At 50.4% G+C, this 27541-nt stretch overlaps 2 protein-coding genes and 1 non-coding gene across 8 annotated transcripts in view; 1 reads left to right on the top strand and 2 right to left on the bottom strand.

Annotated features, from left to right (window-relative positions):
• Nucleotides 1-12703: 12703 nt before the first annotated feature.
• The window catches only part of IFRD2 (interferon related developmental regulator 2), a 39187-nt gene continuing 24349 nt past the window's right edge, over nt 12704-27541 (bottom strand). Inside the window, exons 2-12 of one of the 6 annotated variants that reach the window (XR_009565833.2) lie at nt 21283-21402; nt 21113-21197; nt 20882-21006; nt 20425-20795; nt 20161-20339; nt 19969-20074; nt 19487-19624; nt 19273-19401; nt 19098-19193; nt 17158-18980; nt 12704-15785 (exon numbers count right to left, since the gene is read on the bottom strand). Coding sequence is in view for 4 of the 6 variants with exons in the window: in XM_060307956.1 (XP_060163939.1) it covers nt 18900-18980; nt 19098-19193; nt 19273-19401; nt 19487-19624; nt 19969-20074; nt 20161-20339; nt 20425-20795; nt 20882-21006; nt 21113-21197; nt 21283-21402 (1430 nt within the window). In the remaining 2 variants the exon portion in view is untranslated. Of the gene's footprint in view, nt 15786-16081; nt 18981-19097; nt 19194-19272; nt 19402-19486; nt 19625-19968; nt 20075-20160; nt 20340-20424; nt 20796-20881; nt 21007-21112; nt 21198-21282; nt 21403-27541 lie in introns of those variants that run through there. The other 5 variants (XR_009565832.2, XM_070046646.1, XM_030867232.2 and 2 more) reach the window with 5 other exon arrangements.
• On the top strand, nt 14923-18958 carry LSMEM2 (leucine rich single-pass membrane protein 2). Its single transcript, XM_030867235.2, has 3 exons — nt 14923-17460; nt 17555-17740; nt 17852-18958. Exons 1-3 carry the CDS (start codon nt 17259-17261, stop codon nt 17983-17985), a joined length of 522 nt encoding a protein of 173 aa, XP_030723095.1. The 5' UTR covers nt 14923-17258; the 3' UTR covers nt 17986-18958.
• On the bottom strand, nt 16156-16228 carry TRNAG-UCC (transfer RNA glycine (anticodon UCC)). The gene has a single exon. It is a non-coding gene; the product is annotated as a tRNA-Gly (tRNA).

Below are 27541 nucleotides of genomic sequence, written 5' to 3'. Positions count from 1 at the left end.
CACCCCCCGACGCGTCGCAACCCTTGTCAAAGTGCCACACTGAGGGACGGTGCTGAGGGTCCTCTAGTTGGTACAACACAAAGGCAGGAGGCTGGAGGTGGGAACCCCAACGCCAGGAGATGTGGAGACCAGGTGACGTTTCAAAGCTCTTGCAGCCCAGAGGATCCACCCTCCTTTGGGTGCACTAGGCTTGGTTGAGCTATAGGAGGGCCTGCCTGGATCTGGAGATTGTGGTCCCATTTCGAGTGGACCAGACACTGCAGGTCCCCGGGGGGGGGCTCATTTGCTGGCACATCCTCCCCAGTCCCCTCAGCCCCACGACAGGCAGCCTGGAGAGCCAGCCCGCTGAGCCTCCAGGGACGTGACAGCAGCCCAGGTCCCCGAGCCTGTGGAAAATCGAGTACACGTCCTTTATTTTCTCTCCTTCTTTTTCTTTAACTGCATTTTTCTTTCATTTTCAAGCGACTTGAGGGACCATGTTGTGCCCCTTGCAGGTGTACAGCGTTGTGATTTAGTCGTACCTATGCATATGTCTCTGCTTTTTAGGATCCTTTTCTTATATAGGCTGTGACAAAGTGTTGAACAGAGTCCCCTGTGTTGTAGAGTAGGTCCTTGTGGAGTAGGTATTGTATTTGTTCATGTATACATGTTACTGCCAACCTCCTAATGTATCCCTCTCCCCCATCTTTCCCGTTTGCTAAGCATAAGTTTGTTTTCTAAGTCTCTGAGTCTGTCGCTGTTTTGTGAATCAGTTGATTTGTATCAATTTGGAGATTCCATATGTAAGTCGTATCCCATGATATTTATCGACGTCCATCTGATTTACTTCACGTAGAGCATCTCGAGGTCCTTCTGTGTTGCTGCACATGGCAGTATTTCCTTCTTTTTTAAGGCTGAGTAGTATTCCATCGTAGATATGTACCGCATCTTCTGTATCCAGTCATCTGTCGGTGGACATTTTGCTTGCTTTGGTGTCTGGGTTGTCGTATATAGTGCTGCCATGCACGTTGGGGTGCGGGTAGGTTTTCGAACTATGGTTTTCTCTGGGTGTTTGCCCAGAAGTGGGATTGGGGGATCAGACGGTAGCTCTATGTTTTGTTATTGAAGGAGCCTCCCAACTGTACTCCCCAGTGGCTGTACCAGTTGCATTCCCCCCAGCAGTGGAGGAGGGTTTGCTTTCTCCATGCCCTCTCCGGAATTTATCGTAGGGAGACGTTTACATGATGGCCATCCTGAGTGGTGTCAGATGATACCTCGTTGCTGTTTTGATTTGCAGTTCTGAAGTAATTGGTGATCTTCAGCATCTTTTCATGTTTTTTTGGTTTTGTTTTCTCCTTCTTTTGCAACAGTGTGAGTGCAGTGTACCTCTTGAAATTGTCTCCTGACAAATCCGGCCTGCTTTGAATTGTTTTCAATTCCTATCCTAGGACATTTCTTGAGCGCAGGTGTTATGTTTTTAAAGCCCTGCAGCCCTTTGTGAATCCTAGTGCCCAGAAGCACCTGTTGCCAAGTTGTTGTTACAGGAATCATCCACAAGGCGGCGGGCTTCTTCGTGCCCTCCTCTGGTCCCTCTGGCAACCAGAGCCTTAGCGAAAGAAAGTGGTGTTCCTGGGTTGTGCCTTGGAGGGGCACGTGCCAGAACCAACACTCAAGGGCTTTTGTCTCCTTCCTTTCTGCCTGTTCCCCTCACCCCCCGACGGGTCGCAACCCTTGTCAAAGTGCCACACTGAGGGACGGTGCTGAGGGTCCTCTAGTTGGTACAACACAAAGGCAGGAGGCTGGAGGTGGGAACCCCAACGCCAGGAGATGTGGAGACCAGGTGACGTTTCAAAGCTCTTGCAGCCCAGAGGATCCACCCTCCTTTGGGTGCACTAGGCTTGGTTGAGCTATAGGAGGGCCTGCCTGGATCTGGAGATTGTGGTCCCATTTCGAGTGGACCAGACACTGCAGGTCCCCGGGGGGGGGCTCATTTGCTGGCACATCCTCCCCAGTCCCCTCAGCCCAACGACAGGCAGCCTGGAGAGCCAGCCCGCTGAGCCTCCAGGGACGTGACAGCAGCCCAGGTCCCCGAGCCTGTGGAAAATCGAGTACACGTCCTTTATTTTCTCTCCTTCTTTTTCTTTAACTGCATTGTTCTTTCATTTTCAAGCGACTTGAGGGACCATTGTTGTGCCCCTTGCAGGTGTACAGCGTTGTGATTTAGTCGTACATATGCATATGTCTCTGCTTTTTAGGATCCTTTTCTTATATAGGCTGTGACAAAGTGTTGAACAGAGTCCCCTGTGTTGTAGAGTAGGTCCTTGTGGAGTAGGTATTGTATTTGTTCATGTATACATGTTACTGCCAACCTCCTAATGTATCCCTCTCCCCCATCTTTCCCGTTTGCTAAGCATAAGTTTGTTTTCTAAGTCTCTGAGTCTGTCGCTGTTTTGTGAATCAGTTGATTTGTATCAATTTTGAGATTCCATATGTAAGTCATAGCCCATGATATTTATCGACGTCCATCTGATTTACTTCACGTAGAGCATCTCGAGGTCCTCCTGTGTTGCTGCACATGGCAGTATTTCCTTCTTTTTTAAGGCTGAGTAGTATTCCATCGTAGATATGTACCGCATCTTCTGTATCCAGTCATCTGTCGGTGGACATTTTGCTTGCTTTGGTGTCTGGGTTGTCGTATATAGTGCTGCCATGCACGTTGGGGTGCGGGTAGGTTTTCGAACTATGGTTTTCTCTGGGTGTTTGCCCAGATGTGGGATTGGGGGATCAGACGGTAGCTCTATGTTTTGTTATTGAAGGAGCCTCCCAACTGTACTCCCCAGTGGCTGTACCAGTTGCATTCCCCCCAGCAGTGGAGGAGGGTTTGCTTTCTCCATGCCCTCTCCGGAATTTACTGTAGGGAGACGTTTACATGATGGCCATCCTGAGTGGTATCAGATGATACCTCGTTGCTGTTTTGATTTGCAGTTCTGAAGTAATTGGTGATCTTCAGCATCTTTTCATGTTTTTTTGGTTTTGTTTTCTCCTTCTTTTGCAACAGTGTGAGTGCAGTGTACCTCTTGAAATTGTCTTCTGACAAATCCGGCCTGCTTTGAATTCTTTTCAGTTACCTATCCTAGGACATTTCTTGAGCGCAGGTGTTATGTTTTTAAAGCCCTGCAGCCCTTTGTGAATCCTAGTGCCCAGAAGCACCTGTTGCCAAGTTGTTGTTCCAGGAATCATCCACAAGGCGGCGGGCTTCTTCGTGCCCATCTCTGGTCCCTCTGGCAACCAGAGCCTTAGCGAAAGAAAGTGGTGTTCCTGGGTTGTACCTTGGAGGGGCACGTGCCAGAACCAACACTCAAGGGCTTTTGTCTCCTTCCTTTCTGCCTGTTCCCCTCACCCCCCGACGCGTCGCAACCCTTGTCAAAGTGCCACACTGAGGGACGGTGCTGAGGGTCCTCTAGTTGGTACAACACAAAGGCAGGAGGCTGGAGGTGGGAACCCCAACGCCAGGAGATGTGGAGACCAGGTGACGTTTCAAAGCTCTTGCAGCCCAGAGGATCCACCCTCCTTTGGGTGCACTAGGCTTGGTTGAGCTATAGGAGGGCCTGCCTGGATCTGGAGATTGTGGTCCCATTTCGAGTGGACCAGACACTGCAGGTCCCCGGGGGGGGGCTCATTTGCTGGCACATCCTCCCCAGTCCCCTCAGCCCCACGACAGGCAGCCTGGAGAGCCAGCCCGCTGAGCCTCCAGGGACGTGACAGCAGCCCAGGTCCCCGAGCCTGTGGAAAATCGAGTACACGTCCTTTATTTTCTCTCCTTCTTTTTCTTTAACTGCATTGTTCTTTCATTTTCAAGCGACTTGAGGGACCATGTTGTGCCCCTTGCAGGTGTACAGCGTTGTGATTTAGTCGTACCTATGCATATGTCTCTGCTTTTTAGGATCCTTTTCTTATATAGGCTGTGACAAAGTGTTGAACAGAGTCCCCTGTGTTGTAGAGTAGGTCCTTGTGGAGTAGGTATTGTATTTGTTCATGTATACATGTTACTGCCAACCTCCTAATGTATCCCTCTCCCCCATCTTTCCCGTTTGCTAAGCATAAGTTTGTTTTCTAAGTCTCTGAGTCTGTCGCTGTTTTGTGAATCAGTTGATTTGTATCAATTTGGAGATTCCATATATAAGTCGTATCCCATGATATTTATCGACGTCCATCTGATTTAATTCACGTAGAGCATCTCGAGGTCCTTCTGTGTTGCTGCACATGGCAGTATTTCCTTCTTTTTTAAGGCTGAGTAGTATTCCATCGTAGATATGTACCGCATCTTCTGTATCCAGTCATCTGTCGGTGGACATTTTGCTTGCTTTGGTGTCTGGGTTGTCGTATATAGTGCTGCCATGCACGTTGGGGTGCGGGTAGGTTTTCGAACTATGGTTTTCTCTGGGTGTTTGCCCAGATGTGGGATTGGGGGATCAGACGGTAGCTCTATGTTTTGTTATTGAAGGAGCCTCCCAACTGTACTCCCCAGTGGCTGTACCAGTTGCATTCCCCCCAGCAGTGGAGGAGGGTTTGCTTTCTCCATGCCCTCTCCGGAATTTATCGTAGGGAGACGTTTACATGATGGCCATCCTGAGTGGTGTCAGATGATACCTCGTTGCTGTTTTGATTTGCAGTTCTGAAGTAATTGGTGATCTTCAGCATCTTTTCATGTTTTTTTGGTTTTGTTTTCTCCTTCTTTTGCAACAGTGTGAGTGCAGTGTACCTCTTGAAATTGTCTCCTGACAAATCCGGCCTGCTTTGAATTGTTTTCAATTACCTATCCTAGGACATTTCTTGAGCGCAGGTGTTATGTTTTTAAAGCCCTGCAGCCCTTTGTGAATCCTAGTGCCCAGAAGCACCTGTTGCCAAGTTGTTGTTACAGGAATCATCCACAAGGCGGCGGGCTTCTTCGTGCCCTCCTCTGGTCCCTCTGGCAACCAGAGCCTTAGCGAAAGAAAGTGGTGTTCCTGGGTTGTGCCTTGGAGGGGCACGTGCCAGAACCAACACTCAAGGGCTTTTGTCTCCTTCCTTTCTGCCTGTTCCCCTCACCCCCCGACGGGTCGCAACCCTTGTCAAAGTGCCACACTGAGGGACGGTGCTGAGGGTCCTCTAGTTGGTACAACACAAAGGCAGGAGGCTGGAGGTGGGAACCCCAACGCCAGGAGATGTGGAGACCAGGTGACGTTTCAAAGCTCTTGCAGCCCAGAGGATCCACCCTCCTTTGGGTGCACTAGGCTTGGTTGAGCTATAGGAGGGCCTGCCTGGATCTGGAGATTGTGGTCCCATTTCGAGTGGACCAGACACTGCAGGTCCCCGGGGGGGGGCTCATTTGCTGGCACATCCTCCCCAGTCCCCTCAGCCCAACGACAGGCAGCCTGGAGAGCCAGCCCGCTGAGCCTCCAGGGACGTGACAGCAGCCCAGGTCCCCGAGCCTGTGGAAAATCGAGTACACGTCCTTTATTTTCTCTCCTTCTTTTTCTTTAACTGCATTGTTCTTTCATTTTCAAGCGACTTGAGGGACCATTGTTGTGCCCCTTGCAGGTGTACAGCGTTGTGATTTAGTCGTACATATGCATATGTCTCTGCTTTTTAGGATCCTTTTCTTATATAGGCTGTGACAAAGTGTTGAACAGAGTCCCCTGTGTTGTAGAGTAGGTCCTTGTGGAGTAGGTATTGTATTTGTTCATGTATACATGTTACTGCCAACCTCCTAATGTATCCCTCTCCCCCATCTTTCCCGTTTGCTAAGCATAAGTTTGTTTTCTAAGTCTCTGAGTCTGTCGCTGTTTTGTGAATCAGTTGATTTGTATCAATTTTGAGATTCCATATGTAAGTCATAGCCCATGATATTTATCGACGTCCATCTGATTTACTTCACGTAGAGCATCTCGAGGTCCTCCTGTGTTGCTGCACATGGCAGTATTTCCTTCTTTTTTAAGGCTGAGTAGTATTCCATCGTAGATATGTACCGCATCTTCTGTATCCAGTCATCTGTCGGTGGACATTTTGCTTGCTTTGGTGTCTGGGTTGTCGTATATAGTGCTGCCATGCACGTTGGGGTGCGGGTAGGTTTTCGAACTATGGTTTTCTCTGGGTGTTTGCCCAGAAGTGGGATTGGGGGATCAGATGGTAGCTCTATGTTTTGTTATTGAAGGAGCCTCCCAACTGTACTCGCCAGTGGCTGTACCAGTTGCATTCCCCCCAGCAGTGGAGGAGGGTTTGCTTTCTCCATGCCCTCTCCGGAATTTACTGTAGGGAGACGTTTACATGATGGCCATCCTAACTGGTGTCAGATGATACCTCGTTGCTGTTTTGATTTGCAGTTCTGAAGTAATTGGTGATCTTCAGCATCTTTTCATGTTTTTTTGGTTTTGTTTTCTCCTTCTTTTGCAACAGTGTGAGTGCAGTGTACCTCTTGAAATTGTCTTCTGACAAATCCGGCCTGCTTTGAATTCTTTTCAGTTACCTATCCTAGGACATTTCTTGAGCGCAGGTGTTATGTTTTTAAAGCCCTGCAGCCCTTTGTGAATCCTAGTGCCCAGAGGCACCTGTTGCCAAGTTGTTGTTCCAGGAATCATCCACAAGGCGGCGGGCTTCTTCGTGCCCATCTCTGGTCCCTCTGGCAACCAGAGCCTTAGCGAAAGAAAGTGGTGTTCCTGGGTTGTACCTTGGAGGGGCACGTGCCAGAACCAACACTCAAGGGCTTTTGTCTCCTTCCTTTCTGCCTGTTCCCCTCACCCCCCGACGCGTCGCAACCCTTGTCAAAGTGCCACACTGAGGGACGGTGCTGAGGGTCCTCTAGTTGGTACAACACAAAGGCAGGAGGCTGGAGGTGGGAACCCCAACGCCAGGAGATGTGGAGACCAGGTGACGTTTCAAAGCTCTTGCAGCCCAGAGGATCCACCCTCCTTTGGGTGCACTAGGCTTGGTTGAGCTATAGGAGGGCCTGCCTGGATCTGGAGATTGTGGTCCCATTTCGAGTGGACCAGACACTGCAGGTCCCCGGGGGGGCTCATTTGCTGGCACATCCTCCCCAGTCCCCTCAGCCCCACGACAGGCAGCCTGGAGAGCCAGCCCGCTGAGCCTCCAGGGACGTGACAGCAGCCCAGGTCCCCGAGCCTGTGGAAAATCGAGTACACGTCCTTTATTTTCTCTCCTTCTTTTTCTTTAACTGCATTTTTCTTTCATTTTCAAGCGACTTGAGGGACCATTGTTGTGCCCCTTACAGGTGTACAGCATTGTGATTTAGTCGTACCTATGCATATGTCTCTGCTTTTTAGGATCCTTTTCTTATATAGGCTGTGACAAAGTGTTGAACAGAGTCCCCTGTGTTGTAGAGTAGGTCCTTGTGGAGTAGGTATTGTATTTGTTCACGTATACACGTTACTGCCAACCTCCTAATGTATCCCTCTCCCCCATCTTTCCCGTTTGCTAAGCATAAGTTTGTTTTCTAAGTCTCTGAGTCTGTCGCTGTTTTGTGAATCAGTTGATTTGTATCAATTTTGAGATTCCATATGTAAGTCATAGCCCATGATATTTATCGACGTCCATCTGATTTACTTCACGTAGAGCATCTCGAGGTCCTTCTGTGTTGCTGCACATGGCAGTATTTCCTTCTTTTTTAAGGCTGAGTAGTATTCCATCGTAGATATGTACCGCATCTTCTGTATCCAGTCATCTGTCGGTGGACATTTTGCTTGCTTTGGTGTCTGGGTTGTCGTATATAGTGCTGCCATGCACGTTGGGGTGCGGGTAGGTTTTCGAACTATGGTTTTCTCTGGGTGTTTGCCCAGAAGTGGGATTGGGGGATCAGATGGTAGCTCTATGTTTTGTTATTGAAGGAGCCTCCCAACCGTACTCCTCAGTGGCTGTACCAGTTGCATTCCCCCCAGCAGTGGAGGAGGGTTTGCTTTCTCCATGCCCTCTCCGGAATTTACTGTAGGGAGACGTTTACATGATGGCCATCCTGACTGGTGTCAGATGATACCTCGTTGCTGTTTTGATTTGCAGTTCTGAAGTAATTGGTGATCTTCAGCATCTTTTCATGTTTTTTTGGTTTTGTTTTCTCCTTCTTTTGCAACAGTGTGAGTGCAGTGTACCTCTTGAAATTGTCTTCTGACAAATCCGGCCTGTTTTGAATTCTTTTCAGGTACCTATCCTAGGACATTTCTTGAGCGCAGGTGTTATGTTTTTAAAGCCCTGCAGCCCTTTGTGAATCCTAGTGCCCAGAAGCACCTGTTGCCAAGTTGTTGTTACAGGAATCATCCACAAGGCGGCGGGCTTCTTCGTGCCCATCTCTGGTCCCTCTGGCAACCAGAGCCTTAGCGAAAGAAAGTGGTGTTCCTGGGTTGTACCTTGGAGGGTCACGTGCCAGAACCAACACTCAAGGGCTTTTGTCTCCTTCCTTTCTGCCTGTTCCCCTCACCCCCCGACGCGTCGCAACCCTTGTCAAAGTGCCACACTGAGGGACGGTGCTGAGGGTCCTCTAGTTTATACAACACAAAGGCAGGAGGCTGGAGGTGAGAACCCCACCGCCAGGAGATGTGGAGACCAGGTGACGTTTCAAAGCTCTTGCAGCCCAGAGGATCCACCCTCCTTTGGGTGCACTAGGCTTGGTTGAGCTATAGGAGGGCCTGCCTGGATCTGGAGATTGTGGTCCCTTTTCGAGTGGACCAGACACTGCATGTCCCCGGGGGGGCTCATTTGCTGGCACATCCTCCCCAGTCCCCTCAGCCCCACGACAGGCAGCCTGGAGAGCCAGCCCGCTGAGCCTCCAGGGACGTGACAGCAGCCCAGATCCCCGAGCCTGTGGAAAATCGAGTACACGTCCTTTATTTTCTCTCCTTCTTTTTCTTTAACTGCATTTTTCTTCCATTTTCAAGCAACTTGAGGGACCATGTTGTGCCCCTTGCAGGTGTACAGCGTTGTGATTTAGTCGTACATATGCATATGTCTGTTCTTTTTAGGATCCTTTTCTTATATAGGTTGTGACAAAGTGTTGAACAGAGTCCCCTGTGTTGTAGAGTAGGTCCTTGTGGAGTATGTATTGAATTTATGTTCATGTATACATGTTAATGCCAACCTCCTAATGTATCCCTCTCCCCCATCTTTCCCGTTTGCTAAGCATAAGTTTGTTTCCAAGTCTCTGAGTCTGTCGCTGTTTTGTGAATCTGTTGATTTGTATCAATTTTGAGATTCCATATGTAAGTCATATCCCATGATACTTATCGACTTCCTTTTGATTTATTTCACTTAGTTAGATCGTCTCGAGGTCCTTCCGTGTTGCTGCAAATGGCAGTATTTCCTTCTTTTTTATGGTTGAGTAGTATTCTGTCGTAGATATATACCACATCTTCTGTATCCAGTCATCTGTCGGGGGACTATTGCTTGCTTTGGTGTCTCGGTTGTCATATATAGTGCTTTCATGCACGTTGGGGTGCGTGTAGGTTTTCGAACTATGGTTTTCTTGGGTGTTTGCCCAGAAGTGGAATTGGGGGATCAGACGGTAGCTTTCTTTTTCCTTCTTGCAGGAAACTGCAAACTGTTCTCCCCAGTTGTTGTACCAATTTATATTCCCTCCAGTAGTGAAGCAGGGTTGCGTTGTCTCCACGGGGTGTCCAGCACTTAGTGTTTTGAGACTTTTTGCTGATGGCCTTTCTTACTGGTTGAGTTCCTACCTCGTAATTTCGATTTGTATTTCTCTTATAATTGGTGATGTTGAGCATTTTTTCATGTGTTTTTTGCCATCTGTATATTTTCTTTGGAGAATTTTCTAGTTAATTCTTCAGCTTATTTTTTGTTTTGTTGTTTACATATAGAGCTTCCTGAGCTGTTTCTGTATTTTGGAGGTGAATCCCTTGTGGGTTGCTTCATTTGGACATGTTGATACTTTCTAGCATTTTGACGGTTTTGTTGTTTTGTTTATGGTTTCTTCTGTGCTGAACCGTTGAAGTTGAATTATGTCCCATTTTTGTTTGTTTTTACTTTCATTTCTGAAAACGTGGATCCAAAAACTATTTTTGCTTTTTATGTCTAACAGTGTTGTGCTTATATTTTCCTTTAAGTGTTTTAGAGTATTTGAACTTACACTTATGTCTTTAATTCATTTTGATTTCATTTTTATGTTTGGTGTTAGAGAATGTTGTAGTTGCATTCTTTTACGTGTAGCTTTCTACCACTGTCCTTGAAGAGACTGTCTTTTTCCATTTTGTATTCTAGCCTCCTTGTCGTAGTTTAAGTAACCGTATTTTGGTGGGTTTATTTCTGGGGTTTCTGTACTGTTTCATTGATCTATATTTTTGTTTTTGTGCCGTACCATCCTGTTTTGATTACTCTAGCTTTGTAGCATAATCTGAAGTTTGGGAGTCTGATTCCTCCAGCTCCCATTTTTCTTTCTCAGGATTGCTTTGGCTATTTTGTGTCTTTTGTTTGGGATCCAGCCTCAAGCCTTTGCAATTTTCTCCTGCTATCAGGAGCAGAGTGGGTGGTATAATGCATGGTAAATAATGATTTCCCTTCTGCAAACTCAGGGTCTACATTGGTTTACTTCCTGAAGGACTCTGTCTTCCAGCTCAGGAAGAGTGTTGGGTTTTCATCTTGTTTTTGTGTAACTTCTTGGACTTCATGATTTACAGGTTTCACCATATACCTTTTCATTCCTTCTGATACACAAGTAACATGTTTCATCATAGCCTGGCCTACATGATCCTCATAGTCCCAGTGTGGCTCATGATCTTGCATTGTGTTACCACTCACTTGATAAATTTGGTGGTGCGGATTGGTAGCCAGTAGGCCATCTGTGTGTTTTTTGTCCTTTTCAGTATACACTCCATGTCGTTCAGGGTACAGCAGTGGGCCAGAATAACTATGATATCCTACCAGGTCAGGGAGAGTGTTAATCCCAGCCTGATAAATTTGTCCCTAAGCTTTTCAGGATTCTCTGAGAACCTGCCAAATCGCTCCTTACAGATTTCTAGGTCCCGCAGTGAGAAAGGGACATGCTGCACTTAGTAATTCTCCATTCTCATCAGTTTCTTCCCAGAGGTGGTAAAAGCCTGGTGGGGCAAAAGTGGGGGCTGCCTTTGAGCGTGATTGGAGCCCCACTGGGGAAAGCCCCGGGGCTCTGATTTTGTGGTTTCTGATTTGATGGGGTAAGGTGGGGGTGCGGGGCTGAAGACGGTGAAGGGGCAGAAACGGGAGACGGAAAAGCTGGCTCAGTGTGCTGATGGCTAGTGGTGGTTGAAAGAGGGGTCTGGATCTAAACCTTCTTGGAGAGACACAGAAATAGAGGCTAAACACACACGACAGGAATCCCTCAGACCAGAGTCTTGACAGAGTTTTATAATGGCCTGTGCTTATGGGACTTCCCCCATTTGGGGGACTGTTTAAAAAACAGGTCCAGTTGTAAAATGGTGTTAAAGTTAAGGGATTCATTCTGTGGCCACTTTGCCGGGTCACCCAAGGCACATTGGGGTCATTCTGTGTTGAAAGAGAAAATCAGCTTATTCTTTTTTAAACCGCCTCACTTAAATCGTACCCAGTTAAGAATGCAACCCCGAGGATAGTCTTTTAGGATTCCCTGGGTGTTTTTCATGTTTACATATAAATTTGGGGCTAAAACTGGAGCTCCCAGGGGCCAGATGGAGCTGAGGCCTTGCGTAACAACCAAGGGGGTCACAGAATTTCCTCCCCAGAGTTCGTGACACAAAGAAGGAGTCCCCAGGATGAAAGGAACAGGAGTGTAGGTGTAAGAATCAAGGGAGTGGTAAAGGGAGGAGGGATAGAAAAGACAGAGAGAGAGAGATTGCCGTTTCAACCTGTCCCCAGCAGGTGTCTATTTAGGCACCAGTCTGCGCACTTTCAGAAAGGGCCAGTGAAGGAGGGAGCACCCTGTCCACTGCCCACTGGGGTGATTAATCCTGGGAAACAACGATTTGTACGTCTCTGTGGGATTGTGATCCACAGGTGGGACTTCTATGCATGCGTACAATTTATAAATCATACGTAGGACTCTAACCCACAGGTAGGATTTGCACCCACAGGTTTTCATAGAAATCTGCCTTGGCCCTTTCCTGATGGGATTTCTCTTGGCGGCAGGAAAATAAAGGTAAGGATATTGTGATGATTGTACTTGCAAAAACTATAGGATATGAGGGTTGAACCTCTATCACTCTCAGAAATCTCCTGTCCGGGAGAGCCTGCTGGACCAAGACCTGCACTGCTTGAGGCGAGCCTCTCCCACCTCGGTTTGTCATCCATCAAGGTGAGTCGTTGTTGGCCAGAGGGAGCATGGTCTCACAAGCTGAGAGGAGTGGTGCTGTAGCTGCCCGATGTCCACTCTGTTGGAACAAGAGGACAGAGAAAGGGGAAGTAGAGAGCTATCAGGAGAGGGAAAGGGAAAAACCATGAGGGAAAAAGGACAAAGGGGAGGGGAAAGTGTTGCCTGCATGATGGTACTGAGACTCTCAGGGGCCAGGAAGGCAGACTTACCAAACGTGGTTATGCTGAAACAAGAGGTTCAGGCGGCAGCTTGTCACCTACGGGGAAAGTGCGTTTGTTGGTTCCAGAGGTGCCTGGATTCTCTCCCAGGGAGGGGGCAAACGGCCTCATGGGTGTCCGGTGGAATTGCCACCACGTACGTTACCGACCCAGATTCTTGGGACTCTTCAGTGAACAGAAATTGATGAGGCCAGACGAGAAATTCAGGCAAGGCTTTATTGGGACTCATGCTGCAGCACACGGGAGCAAAAAGAACAGGTTGCCTTGCTTGCTCCCTGAAGCGGGGCTGGGGGGTGAGTTGGTCCTTTAAATGGGGTGAGGGTAGGGTCAGATCCATGGTTCAGGCGGTAGGGGTGGCTTAGGTGGTCTGCCCACCCTCTTGGTGGTGTCGTGGGCAGGAATCGTGAGTAGTGCACTCCTTTTGCTCCCAGCAGTTCAGAAGTGGCAGTTGGGTTTTTGGTCTTTTTGTATATTGTTCATAATTTGCCCCATTTGCAGGTGCATAGTTATTTTTAGTCCCTTATGGTTTCTTTGTATTCTTTTGCTCAGGAGATGTTTGTCCAGGTGTAAGCACTGCACCAAAGGGTGCCAGGTCCCACCCTGTCTCACTAGTTCTTGCTGTATGGCCTTGGACACCTCCTGGAAGTCTCAAAACCTATTTATTTTAAGGATGCTGTGGTGAGGATTAAAGGTGGTTTCCATGTGACTGAGTGGATTCTGTAGGGCCTTTGGGGATACTGACATGCATAGTACACTTAACCCTTGAACAATACCAGCTTGAGCTGTACAGGATCCACTTACATGTGATTTTTTTTAATAAATAGTACTACTGGATCCCTGGTTTGTTGAATCTGCAGATACGGAACCATGGTTACAGAGGGTGGGTGAACTGTAAAGTTGTATGTGGATTTTCCATTGCACAGAGGGTTGGGATCCCTAACCCCTATAGTTATTCAAGGGTCAACTGTATATTCTGGATGATATAATTTCTGGGCTAAATGCTATGAAAAAAATAAAATTGGGTGATGTAGAAAAGAATGTGAGCAGAAGGCCTCACCGAGGGGGTGACATTTGAGCTAAATGAAAAGGAGTCAGCCATGGGAACATCTAGTGAAGAACATTCCAGGTAGGAACAGCCAGTGCAAAGGCCCTGAGGTGGGAACAAGCTTGAGTTTGAGGAATATCAAGAAGGATACAGCAGAGTGATGGATTTCAGATGTTTAAGTAGAGCCTAATGTCTTGCTTTGGCCCATTTGGGAAGGAGGGGCACAGGGGTTCAACAGCAGAGGGTGGGTCCTAAGCTGGACCACTCCCTAAGGGCAGGTGGTGCCATGCATCCTCACATGAACTTGTGTGACCTGTACTCCCTTATGGAGAGAGGAAGGAGGATCAAAACTTTGCATTGGCCTAAGTGCTTCAGACACGTGCTTATATTTTCATTCTCATGTGCACTGTGCCAGGTAGGAACCATTGTTATTCCTGCTTTACAGATGAGAAAACAGGTCTGAAAGGGAGCATTCCTTTACCCAAAGTTGTAAACTTAGTAACAGAAGTATCAACCTTCAACCTATGTTCCTTCACTGACCAGCATGGGTACCTGCAGGTATTGGGGGTGTCTCTGTCCCCTTTGGGGACTCTCAGAGCCCTCAGGGCACTGGGCTCCAGTTGTCCATCACTCCTAATTCGTGATGCCAGCAGATCAGTGGTGGGTGCTTGTCCCACATTTGCTAGATGAACCCGCTGTGGGTAGGAGTCTTCAGGGGGTGGAGGGGTGGAGATGCACAGGGCTCCCTTGCATGGGCTTGCCATGTGGGACATCACTGGAGGTGAGCCTGAGGAGGCTTGTCTGGATGAAGACACCAAGGCCCTGCAGACATGAGTAGCAGGGTTCCCAGGGTACCGCACTACTGGAGGTGTGCTGTTGCCTGGGCTCCATCACCAGGTAGATCGTCTAGGCTGGTCCATGTGGGTCACTCTGCTCCTTCCCATGGCTGGGAGGTGCCCCCTCTAAATATAGCCCAGTGTGCTGAGCTCACGCCTATTTTCAGCCCAGGTTGGGAGGCAGCCAGGCCTTCCCCAGGCTCTCAGAGGAGCCACTGCTGCGTCTATCTGGTCCTGGTACTAGGCACTCTCATCGACCCCCTGCCTGCCCAACACCCATCATGCCGGAGGAGGCCCAAGAAGGTAGGAAATGACTGTGAGGGAGGGTAAGGCCCCAATGCTGTGACCCTGTGGACCATGGAGAAACCTGGCCCCTTTCCTACTGACCTCACTTGAGTAGTCATCAGTCACCGTGTCCTAGGTCAAGTAAAAGTACTGGCCCCCTATGTGTGAAGGAAGGGCCTACCATGCCCCGAATGCCTCCTCACCTCATACCTGTACCCCCTGCTAAGGACACCAGGGAGGGGTTGGGGGCAGGGGAGGGTCAACTACAGGCTGTGCCCAAGTGGGTGTGGGCTGGGCAGGCTGGCCAGTTAAGCTCTTCCTTCAGGGAGGGCACTGGGACTGGGGGCAGGCAGTGGTTTTGCAAAGCATTTGGGCACATGACCCAAGGACTGGGAGTGGATAGGTTTCTTGCCTCCAGTGTGGGCCTGTGTGGCCCCAACTGGCTAAAGGTTGGGGTCTCTTGGCCTGGCCAGACTGACTTCTAGTTAAAGACTTTGGTGGCCACTTTCCTAATTGACTCACAGCATGCAAGATGTATGGAGGCTCAGAGGCGCCAGAGCAGGGACCTGGTAAGCTTTAGGTACAGTGCTGGCCAGGATGCAGGACCAGCTGCACCAAGGCTCCAGCTTGGCCCAACTGGTCAACTCCCCCCATCACAGTTTTGACATTTTATACTGAATGGGAGGGGCCTGGCCCTGGGTGTGGGAGTGTTTGCTTCCTTTTGAGGTCTTTTTTTTTTTTGAATATTTATTTATTTATTTTTGGCTGCGTTGGCTCTTCGTTGCTGTGCGTGGGCTTTCTCTAGTTGCGGCGAGTGCGGGCTACTCTTCGTTGCGGAGCACGGGCTTCTCATTGCGGTGGCTTCTCTTGTTGCGGAGCACGGGCTGTAAGCGCCTGGGCTTCAGTAGTTGTGGCTCACAGGCTTTAGAGCGCAGGCTCAGTAGTTGTGGCGCATGGGCTTAGCTGCTCCGCGGCATGTGGGATCTTCCCGGACTAGGGCTTGAACTCGTGTCCCCTGCATTGGCAAGCGGATTCTTAACCACTAAGCCACCAGGGAAGTCCCTTTTTGAGGTTTTAAGGATGGCACTTACTATGTGTTCTTCCTGGAACAGAAAGAACTCAAGATCAATTTAAAAGTGGGGAAAAACACAGCCAAGTGCAGAGAATTTAATGCGAACCCCAATCCACCACCACCCAGACATAACGACAGACAGCACTGGTTTTTGTTTTACACATTTCTGAGCATGTCAAAGGTCAGTTTCAAGCAAATCATGAAGGTTAAGGTACTATTCTGAAAGTGTTAGACCCAGAGAGCCCAATCACCCTTAAGTCTACCAGGAGGTATCCCGCCAATGCCCCTGAATTTGTTATCTAGCTTCCAGCTAGGCATCTGGAGATCTTAAGGGGCCAAGATTTTTTTTTTTTTTTTTAATTTGGCTGCATCGGGTCTTAGTTGCGGCATGCGGGATATAGTTCCCTGACCAGGGATCGAACCCGGGCCCCCTGCATTGGAAGTGCAGAGTCTTAGCCACTGGACCACCAGGGAAGTCCCAAAGGGGCCAAGATTTTAAGGGGAGGGGTGGAAAGCACCACCAGAAGAAAATATAATTTTTAGAAATCACAAAATAAATACTTCACTGGGTCCAAAAATAAGTAAGTAAAATCACAAGAATGGTACACAGCCCCAGTGACTAAATGGGCAGAGGCTGTGAACTAGGAAGCCACACAGATATTGGTGAGGCTCCCCAAGCAAAGACCCCCAACAAAATTGGTCAAGAAAGGCCTTTTCTCATCTCCCAACTTAGCAAGTATATATGTGCACACTTATGTACATAAATTTTTTTCTATGGAGATGCCTGTTGGTGGCGATATTGTACTCTTTTGGAGGCTGTGGACAACTACTCCAGAGGACAATGTGATGATAGGTTAAAAGAAAAAGTCCCTGCTGTTTGACCCAGTAATTCTACTTCTGGGAATCCATCCTTAATAACTATTGGGAAATTGGGGGAAAGCCTTTATACTCAATGACGCGTGTCCTTTTCCAGGGGTTATTAATTTAGGAAGGGGATTGGAAACAACCTAAATGCCCAGGCAGCCTCGAAGAGATACCTGAGGGGAGACCTCAAAGGCAAGTGGAACAGTTTGCTAACAAAGACGGGTCTCCACTCATGATGTTGAGTGAGAACAGCAGGGTTCACAGCAGAATCACACTTAGTATGTAAAAGGAGGCAGAGCTGAGGCCAGGAGCAAAAGGCAAAAAGCTGGCTAGAATAGGGCTGCTTCTGCTGGGGACCGGGAGAAGGCCCCAGGCACAGGGTCTGCAGGGAAAACTGATAGCAGAAGCAGGAATGAACTTCATGGGCTGTGGGTTGAGTTCTCCAAGGCTGATAAATTCTCTAGAAACGAGCAAGCAGAGAGGAATGCCTGAAAGTCCCTGAGGTGCTTGGAAGGAAACAAATGTAAGTCAAGCAGCACCTTCTGCTACTGTGGGTGAAACAGGTGTACGCAGTTTTCACATTGTCTTGCTTCCAAATCACGGGTCACTCCTGAGTTGGTTTTAGGGGATCAGGAGCCAAATGCCCCTGCTACCTCTTCTGAGCCCCTGCTGCCGCTCGACGCCATCTAGAAGGGAGGGCATGACCTGCTGGCTGAATCAGCCCCACGCTGCCCCTGCAGACACCGTGGCACCGACAAGGAGCAGGGCACCACTGGCTCCTAATCATGTGCAGGAGGTTCGCCTACACCGGGTGGAGTCCATCAGCGATCTACACAGTGGAGGTGAAAGGGTGCAGCGGGGTGGGACCCATGGACTGGGAGAAGGGAGGAAAGCAGGCGCACCTGCCGCCCTCCTGATCCCCCGTTTGCCCTGCAGGTTCACTGTGGCCCTACCTGGCCGAGGAGGCACAGCCATGGGATGAGCTGCTGGGCATCCTGCGTCCACCGATGTGCACCCAGACCGGCTGCAGCCCCGTGCACAGCCGCGGCAGCTTCCTGCTGCTGCTTGCACTGCTCGTGCTCACCTGCCTGGCGTTGGCTGTCCTGGCCGTCTACCTGAGTGGTGAGGAGGGTGCAGGAAGCCAATGGAATGGAGAGACCGAGGCAGTGAAGGGCTGGGAGGGTCGGGTGTTGTGGGGTTGCATGTGGTCTGATAATTCCCCCCCCGTCTTAGTGCTGCAGAGCGAATCCCTACGCGTTCTGGCACACACACTGCAAACGCAGGAGGAAATGCTGCTCAAACTCCGGCTCACCAGCCTCAGCCAGCTGCGGAGGCTCAACTCGAGTGAGGCCCGAGCACCCAGTTGAGATGCCACTTGGACCTGGGGCCTGGGGGTATGTGCAGGGGGGAATAATGTGGCCGCTGGTAGCTTTCCCCTCTCCCACTACTGCTCCACACTACTTCCTTAGTGAGGTTTTTGTATAAGAGCCTGATCTGACCCCGCAGCTGTCTGCCTTTCTTGCCTTCTCAAGCTAGGCCTAGCCAAGCCTTCTGGTGCCAGAGCCCCACTTGGTGTGGCCCAAGGTCAGAGGAAGCGACACCAGCCTCCTGGCTCCTCTTGGGGCCTGTCAGCACCCTCTGGTGTCCTCCAGATAGCAGGTTCAGGAGTCTAAAAATAGCTGCCTACCCTGGTCACCCAAACTCTGCTGGGCCTCCCAGTGGGGGTCCAGCCTCTGCTCTCAAAAGACAGGCTGGGCTCTGAGTAGGGGGAGGAGGGCCCCTGGGGAGAGATTATTTTGGAGAGCAAAGGTGAGATGGAGATAGGGAGGCCCAGCTGGGCCCAAGCCTGGGTTGGTGGATAGGGAAGGCAGGCAGAAACACCCAGAAGCCAGGGCCACAGAAGACTGCACATTGTTTAATTATCTCTAAAATCTTTAAAACTCAGCATATAAATCCACTCCAGGTAGCCTCACCGCCCCACGTTGTAGTGGCAGTTGTCCAGATACTATCACCTCCTCCCCGAAAGTGGGTCATCCCAGGGGAGCAAGGCCTGAGAAAGGGGCAGCCCTGACAGGGCAGGAAGTGGCCACAGGGCCGGCACAGGGGCAAAGCGTGAAGGTCCCAAGTGGCCTGGCCTCCAGCCACCCGCCCCCATGTCTGTTTTTGGTTTTGTCATTAAAAAAATAAAGCGACAATGCCTGGCAGGGACCAGGTGTTGCACTGTCTTCTGTTAAAAATACAGGCAAGGATGTGGACAGTCTCCTCTTCGGCTGGTCCTGCCTCACAGGATGTCTGCCCGCTTGTCCCGCACGCGGCTGCGCGCCTTGGTCCTGGCTTTGAAGGCAGCAGCGTTGTACAGGTGCTGGGGTGGGACAAAGAGTGAGGGTCTAGTGAGCTGGGAGGAGGCAGCCCAGGGCTTCTCCTCCAGCCCCTGCAGAGCTCCAGGCCACAGGAATGGAGAGAAGACAAAGGGGCAAACCTTCTCAAAACGTGAGATTTTGCAGGCCTTCAGGGCAGTGGCATCCAGCACCAGCACAGGGCCCAGACCAAAGATGTCACGGAGTAGCTCGTTGTTCTGGGGGCAAAGAAGGCAGTGAGCTCAGGCCAGTCTGAAACAGCTAAGCGGGGTACCCCTTCCCCGTCCGCCTCCCCACCTGGAGGTGGTGGTGCATGCCGGAACCCAGCGCGTCCTTGAAGGCAGCATAGACCCGGCGCCGAGCCCAGCTGTCCACATAGAGCACCTCGAGCCCGAAGCGGACTGTCTCCTCCTCACACTCGCCGCCCTGCAGGGTAGAGGGGCTGTGACTGGGCTTGGCGGCTATGCCTAGGGGTGCACCCTCACTAGGACGCATCCCTTCTCACACGTACCTCAACAGAGTGCAGCACGGCCCGGAAGGTAGAGCGTTGGCGCCGGCGGTCAGCCTTGGCCCGATACTTGTTGCTGTCAGTGGCCAGAGTGCGCAGCGCGCTGCAGAGGGCCTCCATGTCCTTGTAAACAAAGTCCTCCTGCAGTGGGAGGACGTAGGAGCAGAAGCCTGAGCTCTGTTGGCTTTTAACGCAGTGGGGTCACCCAAACCCTTCCTTTCACCAAGAAAGTCATTTTCTTCTCTGCCTGACCCTCCTCTGCATCCCTTCTTGGCCTCTGCCTGCGCTGGACACCTCCGCTAAGGGGCCCCATCAGAGCACTTGGCCTCTGAGTCTGTGTTGGGGCTACTTCCCCTCCATAATGACCTAAGGCTACCTTGTTTTCTGTGGCATCTCCTGCACCCAGCCTGAGACGGGCAGGTGGTATCAGCAGGCACCCTCCCCTGCGCCCCCCCCCACCCCCCACCCCCCACCATCTCTCACACCTCAAGGTCCCGGGTGAGCTCAAAGAGCAATGCGATGGTCTCGCCGGCAGCCATCCGCAGGTTCACACTTTCACTGGACAAGAGCTGGGGCAGCCGGGGCAGCTGCCTGGGGAAGGGGCAGGCTGAGCCATGTGTGTGGGCTGGGGGCCTTTCACCCTTCCCCTCCCACTCCCAGTGGGCAGTCACCCCTACCTGTCCAGGATGCGGCTGATATGGGCGCTGGGGCAGATGGTGAGTAGCAAGGCCCAGGCCTGCAGGGCAGCACAGAGCAAGCCCTGAAGGCTGACAGGGACCACTGGGGCTGTGGAGCCACCCACACCACAGGACCGGCTGAAAATGCCTTCCAAGCAGGTGAGGCAGGAGACCAGGTCCTAGGGGCACAAGGAGGCAGGGGAGTGGCTCAGGGGCAGAGCTAGGGCCTATGTGCTCTACCGCCTGTGCCTGAAGGCCACTTACCTGTACATCGGTGGCAGCCACGTAGCAGCCCAGGCCAAGAGCAGAAGCGCACTGCTGGGAGGAGGGCAAAGCCAGGCCGTGGTCAGAGGGTGAGCCTGGGTTCCCAGCCACGGGGCTCACCCTTGGAGCAGGGGAGCCTAGAGGCAGGTGGAACCCGTGTCTCTGCTTAGGGATTAGGTGAAGGAAGGGTGTCACAGGGCAAGGAACACTCACGTGGAGCCGGGCAGCAGGGCTAGCTGTGCTGTCACTGAGCACAGAGACCAGCAGGGGCTGCAGGCTGTGGAATAACTCCTCACCCTTGGGTCCAGGACCCAGCTGAATGCACAGCAGGCCTAGCACAGCAGCGGCAAGGGCCTGTTCCTCGCCCTTCCCTGCAGGGATGCCTTCCAGTCAGTCAATGCAGCAAGGGCCAGTACCCAGCCAGTTCAGGCCCCCCAGGTGCGCCCCCAGGCCCAACCTTTCTTGAGGCACTTTTCCAAGGCATCAGCCAGTGTGAGGCGGCGCTCCAGCAAGAAGTCGGGGAGTAGGTGCGCTGCTAGGGCCAGACGCAGGCTCTCAAGAGCACCCTGCCGGGTCTTGGCACTGGGGGAGGAAGAAAGGGGTTTTGTGGGCCAGTCCTACCTGGGTCACATTTGGCATGGGCTAAGCAGGGACACAGGGGAAGGGATTGGTTGGAAATCAGGGGTACCTCTTGTCTGTGAGGCAGTCCACATATTCCTTCAACTTCTCCTCAAGGTCTTCCTGCTGACCCTGCTCATCCACGGCATCCCCCCCTGCAAGGCCAGCTCGTCATCCCCGCTTCTTGCCCTAGCCCACGGAGCCCCACTGAGTCCCTGCCATATTCCCACCCACTCTCACCAAAGCTTTCCTCTGCTGCGGTGCTAAGGAGGCTGGGACATTCACTGGTGGTGCTGCGGGCCTCACTGGCTGCCTCATCCTCACTGGAACCTGAGTCAGCTTGGGTACTGCTCCGGGTACCTGGGGAGGGTGGAATGGGGCACATGGTCTGCCTTCATTGATGAGCGATGGCTGGGGTTACCTCACCCGGCCTCATGACCTCACAAGACAGAATGCTGCCCTTCTCAAGGCCGAAGTGGGAGGCACAGAGGCTGGTGCCGGGGACTCTGAACCAGGAAGCAAAGGGAAAGAAGTCTATCTGCTGGGGAGAGTCACACGCCAGGCCCAACCTAGGATATCCTGGCAGGCTTGGTGAGCAGATCCTCCCTGAGACTAGAGCTTGCTTTAAGAAGGAGACTTAGAGGTGGGCAGAGGTGGAAGGGGCTGCACAGGCCCTACCTAGGCCTGTGGCTCAGCCTGCAGTGGGGCATATCCAGGCGCTCCTGGGGGAGCTCAACCACCAGCCCAGATTACTCCCCAAAATGGCCAGGGCAAGGGTCAGGGAAGTCTGACAGAACCGGGGTTCAAATCCCAGCTCTACATCTTAACAGGGGTGTAACCAGGTCAGGTGCCTACTCTTCAAAGCCTCAGTTTCTCCGTTGCAAAAGAGATGAGAAGCACCTCTTCTGGGCAAGGTTAAGTGAAGACAATGACTAGACAAGTGACTAGTTACGCTCTTCCGTGGGCCAACAAGCTCATCAGGTCACCCATCAGCACTGGGGGCAGAGGCCCAGCTCCTAGTGGATGTAGGTGAGTGCACCAGGCCTCAAGCATACTGTCTCCTGAGCCCCACTTGGTCCACTCCAGGCCTTCAGCCCTGGGTGGATGGACACACAGGCTCCTCCTGACCCTGGGAAGTACAGAAAGCTGAGTGGCCCCTGACTTCATGAGCCTTGAAAACAGGTGAACGCAGGGGGCTGTGAGGGTCAGCAGAGCTGGAACACTTATGTGTAAGGGCAGCTGCTGCAGCAGGAGCCCCAGGCAGGTTCTGGTCACCAGGCTGGCCCTACTTCCAGGAACTACGTACATACTCCCTGTGCCTGCCGGACAAAGTCCATTACACACTGCTCACTCCTCTCTCACTACCCTAGCTGACCAAAGCAGCCCAGCCTTCCCTCATTTGTTTCACCATGCCATGGTCCCTCCAGATATCAGGCCCTCGCCCAGCGTGTTGCCACTAAATAGTGCTCTCCTCTTCACCTTCTCAAGACTCACCCAGAAGCCCCTCCCCTGAGGCTTCCTTGGTTCCTGTCTGGGACTGACACCACTCCGTGAACTTGTCCCCCAGCACTAGGCCTTCTGGAGTATTGCTACTTTCTTCAATGTCCCCTTGTAACCAAGCAGGACCCTATGGGGTCTTCCTGGGACAGACCCCTCCACCATATCCTCTGTTGTAGTTCATCTCTTAAGTTCCTAGATAATAGTATCAGATGCACATTTCCTGAGTTGTTTTAAAGGTGCCAAAACCACCACCAAATGGAAGAAGTTAACTACGTGATGACCATGAGCACATAGCCCCTACACCTACTGGCGCCTAAGGATTGATAACGTTAACACCATGACACTGCCCTGTTACCTCAGCATCGACCAGTCAGAGAATTGTGCACGAGCTGATCACATTTGCTGGGACCCCTCTCCCTCACCTCGCCTTTAAAAATGCTTTATAGGGACTTCCCTGGTGGCGCAGTGGTTAAGAATCCACCTGCCAATGCAGGGGACACGGGTTCGAGCCCTGGTCAGGGAAGATCCCACATGCCGCGGAGCACCTAATCCCGTGCACCACAACTACTGAAGGCCATGCACCCTAGAGCCCGTGCTCTACAACAAGAGAAGCCACCACAATGAGAAGCCCCCGCTCGCCGCAACTAGAGAAAGCCAGCGCGCAGTAACGAAGACCCAATGCAGCCAAAAAGAAAAAAAAAAGTGCTTTACAGAAACCCTTCAGGGAGTTCAGGGTTTCTGAGCACCAGCCACGGCTTCGCCTTTTATTGGCGCCTTACAGTAAACATTACACTTTACTTCACCATAACCCAGTGTCACTGATAGGGACAGAGTAAAAGGACAAAGCAAGTAATTAAACAGTTAATCCCAGTAAGGGATTATAAGAAAAAAGTATGGGAGACCCCTGTAAGTTAATGATCACTCAAGAAAGCAGGTTTGCTTAACCACAAACCCATGCAACAGAAGCATGAGACATGCTCCAAAACAACACAAAAATGGTGGAATGTGACCCATATCCTGCCCGGTGAGCTCCATAAATGAATGATTCCCAGGACACACTCCTCTGCATGCACTAAAAACAAAAATATAAGCAAAGGTTGACATTATACTAAAACTTGAAATGAATTATCGTATTTTATTATACATTACTGCCTTTTTGCTCATTTCCATTGCACCATGACAGTCCTGCTTTGACCATGTAATGACAAAAAAACTCCTCACATGGAGGAGGAGCTGATGATGGAAGCCTGATGTCTACTCAAGGATGAGGAAGCAGGTGGTCTTCTCCCCCTCCCCACTCTCCCTTTGATTATAAAACTGTAGCCCACTAACTTGTACCCAATTAATTTGGCTATATTTGGTAAAAACGGTTATTTTAAAGAAAAAAAATTTTTTTCACGCCTACAAAAAATTATGGTTTAATGTTAAATTTTAGTTTTGCTAATTGAGGTCAGTATCTACTGTCTAAAACTCACTTTTCAAGACAGGATTAAGATGGCAGAGGAGTAGGACGGGGAGCTCACCCTCTCCTACAAAGACATTAAAAATACACCTACAAGTGGAATGATTCACACACACCTACTGAATGCTGGAGGAACACCTCAGACTTCCAAAAGGGCAAGAAAACCATGTAACCGGGAAGGACAAAAGGAAAAAGAAAGGGAATTCCCTGGCGGTCCAGTGGTTAGGACTCCACGTTTCCTCTGCGAGGGGGTCACAGATTCCATCCCTGGTCAAAGAACTAAGATTCCGAAGCAGTGAGACTCGGCTTAAAAAAAAAAAAAAAAAAAAAAAGGCGGGGTGGGGAAAGAATCTAGACACTAGGAACCTAGTGTCCCAGGGAAGGAGCAGTGAAGGTAAACATATTCCAGCACCCTGGGAAGCCTGATCACTGACAGGGACCTTAGCCTAGACAAAGGGGAAGGTCCAGACCCTAAGAAGACAGTGCAGCAACGTGTGTGCAATGGCAAAAGGAGAGTAATCTGCACGTAAGGTAGGCACCTCCACCCTGTGCAGCACCAGAGCCTGAGACGCTCCTCTGTTGGTGGGGGCGGGGTGCTGAATAACAGGCTCCAGAAGTCAGACCAGGGTTGGCTGTGTGGAGACACTTGAAGAGGCTGGACTGTGGTAAATGAGGGTGTACTCCTAAGTAGCCTAGGTCCGGACTTCCCTGGTGGCGCAGTGGTTAAGAATCCTCCTGCCAATGCAGGGGACACAGGTTTGAGCCCTGGTCCAGGAAGATCCCACATGCCACAGAGCAACTAAGCCCATGCGCCACAACTACTGAGCCCGCGTGCCACTGAAGCCCACACACTTAGAGCCTGTGCTCTGCAACAAGAGAAGCCACCGCAATGAAAAGCCTGCGCACCACAACAAAGAGTAGCTCCCGCTCGCTGCAACTAGAGAAAGCCTGCACATAGCAACGAAGACCCAACGTAGCCAAAAAAAAAAACAAACAAAAAAACAAACAAACAAAAAAAACGCAGCAGCAGCCTAGGTCCACCAGAGAGGGAAGGCACAATTACTTGGGGGGCCGGGGGGGATATGGGAAGAGGGGTGGGAAAAATTAGGGGGCTGGGATTAACATTTACACATTAATATATATAAAATGGATAATCAACAAGGACCTGCTGTAGAGCACAGGGAACTCTACTCAGACCCTGTATCTGATAAAAGGAACTTTCCTGGTGGTCCAGAAGTTAAGACTCCACGCTCCCAACACAGGAGGGCCGGGGTTCGATCCCTAGTCAGGGAACTAGATCCTGCATGCCACAACTAAGACCCGGTGCAGCCAAATAAATAAATATTAAAAAAAAATCTGAAAAAGAGCAGATATATGTAAATGTGCAACAGAATGACATTGCTGTACACCTAAAACAAACACAATATGGTAAATCAACTATATGCCAAAATAAAAGAAAAATTCAATTAAGAAAGAAAGAAAAGGAAAGAAAAAGAGAAGGAAGAAAGAAAGAGAAAGAAATCCCTACTCTATTCCCCTCAGGCCTCAGGGACCCAGGCTGGAGTCACATCCATGGAGCTTAAGCAGGTTGGGTCCAAAGGCAGGACCGCTGTGGGCCTGAGCGAGCTGGGGAGGATGTGCCAGCAGATAAGCCCTCTTGGACCTGGAGTGCCTGGTCCCTTCTGGATGAGACAAAATCTCCAGATCAAGGGGGGCCCTCCTACAGCTAAACCAAATATAGTGCACCCAAAGGATGGTGGACCCTCTGGGCTAGAAGAGCTTTGAAAAGTCACCTGGGGGCTTCCCTGGTGGCGCAGTGGTTGAGAATCCGCCTGCTAGTGCAGGGGACACGGGTTCGATCCCTGATCTGGGAAGATTCCACATGCCGCGGAGCAACTAAGCCCGTGCGCCACAACTACTGAAGCCCGTGCGCCTAGAGCCTGTGCTCTACCACGAGAGAAGCCACCACAATGAGAAGCCCACACACTGCAACGAAGAACAGCCCCCGCTCACCGCAACTAGAGAAAGCCTGCGCACAGCAACGAAGACCCAACACAGCCAAAAACAAATAAATAAAATTAAAAATTTTTTTAAAATAGAAAAGAAGTCACCTGGGCTGCACATCTCCTGGTGGTGGAGTTCCCACCTCCATCCTCCTTCCATAGAGTCCCCCACCAAAGTATGCTCAATACCCTCAGCATCGTGGTTTTACAGGGGTTGCGATTTGTCTGGAGGGTGAAGGGTAAGAGGGAAGAAGTAAGGAGACACAAGCCCTTGGGTGTTTCTTCTGGCACATTCTACTCTCAGTTACAACCCAGGAACAGGACTGTCTTTAACTAAGGCCCTGGTTGCCCTAAGACCCAAAGTTGGGCATGCATAACCCTGCCACCATGTGGCAGTTAAGAGTAACAACAGGGCTTCCCTGGTGGCGCAGTGGCTGAGAGTCCGCCTGCCGATGCAGGGCACAAGGGTTCGTGCCCCGGTCTGGGAAGATCCCACATGCCGCAGAGCGGCTGGGCCCGTGAGCCATGGCCGCTCTGCAACGGGAGGGGCCACAACAGTGAGGCCCGCATACCGCTAAAAAAAAAAAAAAAAAAAAAAAAAAAAGAGTAACAACAACTCTAAAACCAGTGCTTCTGGATACTTAATATTCACAAGGCCTGTGGGGCTGTAAATAAATGATACCTGCCCTAGAGAAATGTCTGGGAGTAGGTAATCAAAACAGAATTCAAAACAGGGCTGACTTTCAAAACCCGATTTAAAGAGGTACATTTTACTCTCACTGTTTCAGAAAAAAAAAAAAAAAAGCACACAAAAACATACTCAGCATCGCTAATTATTAGAGAAATGCAAATCAAAACTACAAGGAGGTATCACCTCACACCAGTCAGAATGGCCATCCTCAAAAAGTCTACAAACAGTAAATGCTGGACAGGGCGTGAAGAAAAAGGAACCCTCCTACACTGTTGGGGGGAATGTAAAAGGGCACAGCCAGTATGGAGAGCAGCAGCGAAGTTCCTCAAAAAACGAAAAATGAGCAATCATATGATCCGGCAATCCCACTTCTGGGCGAATACCCAGAAAAACACCATAGTTCCAAATGGCTCATGCACCCCTACGTGCACTGCAACAGTATATACAATAACCAGGACAAGGAAGCAACCAAAATGTCCATCGATAAATGAATGGATAAAGAAGATGTGGTACATATATACAATGTAATATTGGCCACAAAAAAGGACAAAATAATGCTATTTGCAGCAACAAGAAGGACCTAGAGATGATCACAGTTAAGTCAAAGAACCAAAAACATGATATCACTTATGTGTGGAATCTAAAAATTGATACAAATGAACTAATTTACAAAACAGACTCATAGATTTAGAAAAGAAACTTATGGGTAATTCCCCATGAGTCCAGTGGTTAGGGCTCTGAGCTTTTTTTTTTTTTTTGCAGTACGCGGGCCTCTCACTGTTGTGGCCTCTCCCGTTGCAGAGCACAGGCTCTGGACGCGCAGGCTCAGTGGCCATTGCTCAC

The sequence above is a fragment of the Globicephala melas genome, chromosome 11, assembly GCF_963455315.2.
Source record: "Globicephala melas chromosome 11, mGloMel1.2, whole genome shotgun sequence".
Classification (NCBI taxonomy): Eukaryota; Metazoa; Chordata; class Mammalia; order Artiodactyla; family Delphinidae; genus Globicephala; species Globicephala melas.
This window is presented reverse-complemented; position numbering and strand designations above follow the sequence as displayed.

Bases quoted from the DNA above. Each gene is read 5' to 3' on its own strand.
- LSMEM2 (XM_030867235.2), top strand. From the start codon at position 17,259: ATGCCCCTGCTACCTCTTCTGAGCCCCTGCTGCCGCTCGACGCCATCT. The intron at 17,461-17,554 runs GTGAAAGGGTGC...TTTGCCCTGCAG, and splicing joins CAGCGATCTACACAGTGGAG to GTTCACTGTGGCCCTACCTG. The intron at 17,741-17,851 runs GTGAGGAGGGTG...CCCCCGTCTTAG, and splicing joins CCTGGCCGTCTACCTGAGTG to TGCTGCAGAGCGAATCCCTA.